Source organism: Embiotoca jacksoni, unplaced genomic scaffold (assembly GCF_022577435.1).
Source record: "Embiotoca jacksoni isolate LCO1_2020_lvr unplaced genomic scaffold, fEmbJac1.0.p SCAF_12, whole genome shotgun sequence".
Classification (NCBI taxonomy): Eukaryota; Metazoa; Chordata; class Actinopteri; family Embiotocidae; genus Embiotoca; species Embiotoca jacksoni.
This window is the reverse complement of record NW_027185252.1, coordinates 5,331,928-5,337,296: the sequence shown is the minus strand read 5'-3', so window position 1 is coordinate 5,337,296 and position 5,369 is coordinate 5,331,928. Positions and strand designations below refer to the sequence as shown.

Below are 5,369 nucleotides of genomic sequence, written 5' to 3'. Positions count from 1 at the left end.
CTTCACTTGAGCGTGTTTATTTTCGTCTTCTCATCCTTTGGCCTCGTCATGCAGTTACATGGTGTGGTTCGCTTGCAGCTGTGCAGTTGCATAACAATGCATGTTAGAGATAATGTGGATAAAATCGGGAGATAATCCTTCACATTGTGGCTATTTGTGCAACACACAAATCTCTTAGAAACGGTTCTTTGTGTTAATTTATTAAGGGGAGGTCAAGTACATATAACACCACAATGTTAAGGCTAAAAAGTTCCTAAAAAAACCCAAACCCAAACGTGATTCATAACAGAAGTTCCTGATGTTATTTCTCCTGTGTCTTAATTTGTTTCCCAAATGAGCGCCACTGACCCTCTGACATCAATGAGCCCACAATCTTCTTGGGAAACGACCAGTGTGTGTTATCTAAGGCCTGCCCGAGTCAGCGCCAACGACTCGCTTTATAAGAAACAAGAATATCTGCAGCCAGCATCGGAGAGTGAAAAGCGTTCAGTGCCGAGCAGAGGACGGCTGCGGTGCGTTCGAGATAGACAGCAGCAGACTTTCTCTCAGGCAAAAAAAAAAATCAATGCTTGATAACATAAATGTCGTTAGTCTTATGCATTCTGTATGAAAATGAATATGGTTACCGTACAAATACACCATTCAGCCACAACATTAAAACCACCGACAGGTGAAACATGAAGTATAATACAACAGTCCAGCAATAAATCCTCCAGTAATAAGGATCATAATATTAAATTATTATTTCTTCTGATTGAGGTGTTGATCTGTACTGGTTTAAACTGAAAAGGTGTTCATATTTTGTCCTTCGCATTTAAATGAATTGGGTCTCCGAAGCGACCTTTAAAATAAACGAGACGGAATAACAACTGAACATTATTCTAATGAAGGGAAGTTTTATGCTTCACCTGAGAGTGGTTTTAATGTTTTGGCTGATCTATGTTTTTTGTAAAAATGGAGCTTTATGAAGAACCATCTCGGATTTTGCACGGCTTTTAAAAAAAAAAAAATTATTTATTTTTTTTAATTTTTTTACCTTGCATACATAGCCACACAGAGAAGACTGCCAATTAAACAGTGAGTTCATGCCTTCAAAAGCTGTCTCAGAAAATGATCACGGTTAAAGTCGCCAAAGTTTTTAGATTCAAATTGGCTATGAGAGGAGGGTCGTTCTTTCTTTCAGGTGAAAGCAGAGCCATACAGACAGAGAAATGTGCTCAATAAATGAACACATAACAGACAACCACACAAATTCTCAGGCACACGATCTGGATTCCTGTCATTATTTATTAGCATAAATACTTCTGTACATCTTTATTATCATATCTCAGTGGACAGAGTCTTAACATCTGACAGTCACAACACAATACTCGACATTTTAGCTTCAACGACTTAAAAAAACAAAATAAAACGGTGGAGGAAGAAAACAGTGGGATTCGGATGGAGGTGTGAGGAGAGGAGACTGAATCTTTATTCCTCTGCTGTCGCCTGGGCTTTGGCAGCTCTCTCTTTCAGCTTGTCTGCATAAAACTTGAAAGACTCCTGGAAAGAGAAAGAAAAAAAATTAAAAAAAAAATTAAAAAAAATTAGACGATTCAGCCGCAAAGATCTTCCACACAAACTCACGATGTTCACCTGCTGTAAGTTGTGTTTCTATCTCACCTCTTACCAAAAGTGAGTAGCACCGGGGGCCCTCCTGGGTCCGTCTAAATAGTCTCCGACCAGGTTGTCTCGTTTCATCTTTAAATCCCCATTAATACACAAATAAGGGATTTGTAGCACGTTCCCCAAACACACACTTCCGTTCTTTGCCTCGGTTCCTGGCTAATTAATCAGTGTTTTGATCCAGACAAAGTGTTGTGGTGGGTGTTTTTTTTATGGGGGGAGAAGGTGAGAGGCTTTTGTGCAGATTACGCCAGCTCCTTACAATGTACACTTTCTTATTAATGTAGTAATTAATGCCGATAAATTGCAGCGTTCGCTGTGGAAGGGGAGCGAGATCTTGGCACGGGTTTCAAACGGTTTCAAAAGGGTCACGTCACCCTAATTACACAAAACGTATTTTCCTCACTAGATTTGTCCACGTGTTGTTTTATTTGGTTTTGACAAAAGCTCAAAGCAATTAGAAATGACATTTTTAAAATCATAACATTCCCTTTCAGACGCGGTGACATGCTGCTGTGGGAAAATGTTTTCAGGGGAGCGGCAACCTCTGTGCAGATGAGGACGGAGAACAACAAAGAGAGATGGGCTCCTGCCTATTTCTGGAAAACTTCTGAATACCAGGGCCGTTCACCTTTCCCTCTCCTTGCAACTCGTTTTCTCTCCTCTGCTTATAAAACCCAGCGATCACTTAACTAGCCTGACATTCGGTAAATAATGCAGGAGCTTCTCCACCTTCATCCCTCTTTCTCCTTCTATCTTTGTACTGCAGGTGAGTGATGGGAAGGTAAGAGTTCGGCCTACACCTGCCTCGAGGGGACAGTGCATCAAAGTGCTGTGGCTGAGAGGGCTGTGTGTGTGTGTGTGTGTGTGTGTGTGTGTGTGTGTGTGTGTGTGTGTGTGTGTGTGTGTGTGTGTGCCAAATATAGGCCTTACAAAACGCTCAATGTGCTGAAATGCTCCAAAAACACCATGAGCCAGAAAAAGGAGAGCGTCCATCATAGTGACACCATCTCGCTTACACAATATATGTACTCTGCGACTGTGTGGCGTAATTCCTGACACACACACACACACACACACACACACACACACACACACACACACACACACACACACACACACACAGAGAGAGAGAGAGAGAGAGAGAGAGAGAGAAAGTAACAGCCACAGGAGGCTCGCTGCAGGCCTGTGTGTGCTGAAACTACCGTGAGCGGGCAGACTGCTCCTTCACATTACTAATGGCACACACACAGTGGCACGCATTAGGACACCAGCCGGACAAGTGCCAGCTCTGGTTAGAAGCTGTGTGTGTGTGTGTGTGTGTGTGTGTGTGTGTGTGTGTGTGTGTGTGTGTGTGTGTGTGTGTGTGTGTGTGTATTTGTGTACGCTGTTCATGTGTGCACGGTTGTATCAATATGGAAGCCGTGTATATGTGTATTTAACTTATGTGCTCGTTAATGTTGGGCTGCTGGATATTTGTGAAGTATTATTTATTGACTCTCGGTAAAACCATGTTGTGATAACGGGATCCTGACACGTCACATGATTGCAAACTGATTGCAAGCGCACTGTAATTAAAAAAAAAGCATATAACCTCATATATAACATCCATATCTTTGCCATACTGTGACATCTAGATATGATTATGATATTGATTTCAATCAGATTAGTCTAGTTGTTCCCAACCTGCAGGTCAGGTATAATCTGAAGGCTCACAACATGGTGAGAAGTAAGAAAAAAACACATTTTTTTTTCCACTGAGAAGCCCTCGAACATTTGGATGGAAGACAGCCAATGATGAAAAGTAAACAGCTGTGTTTATATTTCGTATCATACATCATATTCACCATAACTTTCACCAGCAACGCAAAAGTGGTGGTGACCTAGTGCGCTTGTAGTTATTGTTACAGCCCTGTGCTTCGTTGCGTATCAGCAGCAGCTCATGTAGTTAAAGTGACATCACGTCAGACATTTTATCGCATTTTCACGGCTCCTTGTGGAGGCTTTACTCAATTTTTGTTCACGTGTGCAGTCGTGCTAACCTGACCTGTATATCGAAGTGTAAAATTGGCAGTTCTCCTTTAAGTTCACACGGGCACATGAAATAATTTTTGAGTGACGGGAGAAAACCCTTTTCTTTTTTTCTTTCTACTGGTCTGAGGAATCAAACTGGCAACACTGCAGTCGCAGTTTGTTTGTGTAACTTGGAGCACGATCGTGTTTTCAAACCTGTAGCTCGGTTCATTTGATATGACATCGTTAAATACCGGAGCCAGTCACATTTGCAACCGAGTGATTGTGTAGAGCATCTCCTTTGTGTGTTTGTGTGTGTGTGTGTGTGTGTGTGTGTGTGTGCGTGCGTGTGCGTGTGTGTGTGTGTGTGAGACTCACGGGGGGTTCAGGGAATGGCACCATCTCTCCTGCTTTGCGGTAAAGCACAGCCAGCCGTTTGAGTGACAGCTCGTCTACAACTATCCCCTCCTTCTGCATCTGCTCATGCAAAGCCTTGGCTGACGGTAAGTCCTTATCCATAACTGCCAGACGAGAAGGAGAGAGAGAGACGAAGAGTCAACAACTGAGACAAAAAGGGGGGGAAAAAAAAACCCCACATCAAATTCTTATTTATGGTGGAGATATTTGGAGAAAATCTGACAGTGTGAGCAAGAGAAAAAAAACATGTGGTGGGATAATCACGTTATCTGCCGCTGTGGTCTGTGATCAATTTGTTGGTGCCAAGAGATTTTATTTTAAATGGAGAAGACACACCGGCCAATCTTTGTATTTACTAAATCTTTTACCAGAATAACACTTTGTTTTTATGACTTCTGAAATGCTGCTGGTTGAGTGTGTTAACAAGCAGAACTTGTGTAAACGTGAGGTCTGCTTCTTTTTCAGCGGTGGAGTAACGATGGAAAAAAAAAAACAATAGGAAAAGACTCACAGGGACTTTTGAAAATGAAGAGATTTGAAAGAAATAAAGAGAACACACCTGAGCAGTAGAACAATTTTTTAGACACATTTAAACATCAGATGATTACACTTTTATAAAGCTGCAATGAGTAACCTTTTCCATGAAATGATGAGTTATTTCGCGTCGGTTTGAGTAGAATCAGGGAGATAATAAAAGTGAGAAGTTGCGATTGTCCCCCCAAAAAAAGAAAAAAAAGACAGGAAAAAAAGAAAAAAAGAAAAAGCACACAGACGTGGAGAGAACAGAGGCGAGCAGAGCATCGCTAATTGCTTCTCCTATGGCTGCCTTGACCGACCAACAGGCTAATGCCGATTAAATAGTCATGTCTTCTCATCTCGGGTGTGACAAGATACGGGAGATCGGGGGCGCGAGAGTGAAGGGAAAGCGAGAACTTAAAAAACTGAGGACAAGAAAATACAGACAGGAGTGAAAAGCTGGAGAGGACGAGAGGATGAGACGGGTCGGAGAAAGAAAGAAAAAAAAAAGAAGCTGAGTGGTGGAACGTGTCGAGATTAGCACGCTAGGCTAGCCAGGACAGCTAACTCATTAGAGGACATGTGTTCTTCTAACCCCTGAATGTCTGCCTACACACACACACACACACACACACACACACACACACACACACACACACTCCTTGACCTGATGCATTGTTAATGCATCTGTTAATGTTGACTTAGCTGCAGGCCAGTGAGTCGCCTGCTGCCTTACTGACGCCACGAGACCCGTTCAG

At 42.3% G+C, this 5,369-nt stretch overlaps 1 protein-coding gene across 1 annotated transcript in view; it reads right to left on the bottom strand.

Annotated features, from left to right (window-relative positions):
* Positions 1-1,267: 1,267 nt before the first annotated feature.
* Positions 1,268-5,369, bottom strand: part of lrpprc (leucine-rich pentatricopeptide repeat containing) — a 60,476-nt gene continuing 56,374 nt past the window's right edge. Inside the window, exons 37-38 of the mRNA XM_069144376.1 lie at positions 4,057-4,199; positions 1,268-1,542 (exon numbers count right to left, since the gene is read on the bottom strand). Of these exons, the coding sequence (XP_069000477.1) occupies positions 1,471-1,542; positions 4,057-4,199 (215 nt within the window). The 3' untranslated portion in view covers positions 1,268-1,470. The remainder of the gene's footprint in view (positions 1,543-4,056; positions 4,200-5,369) is intronic.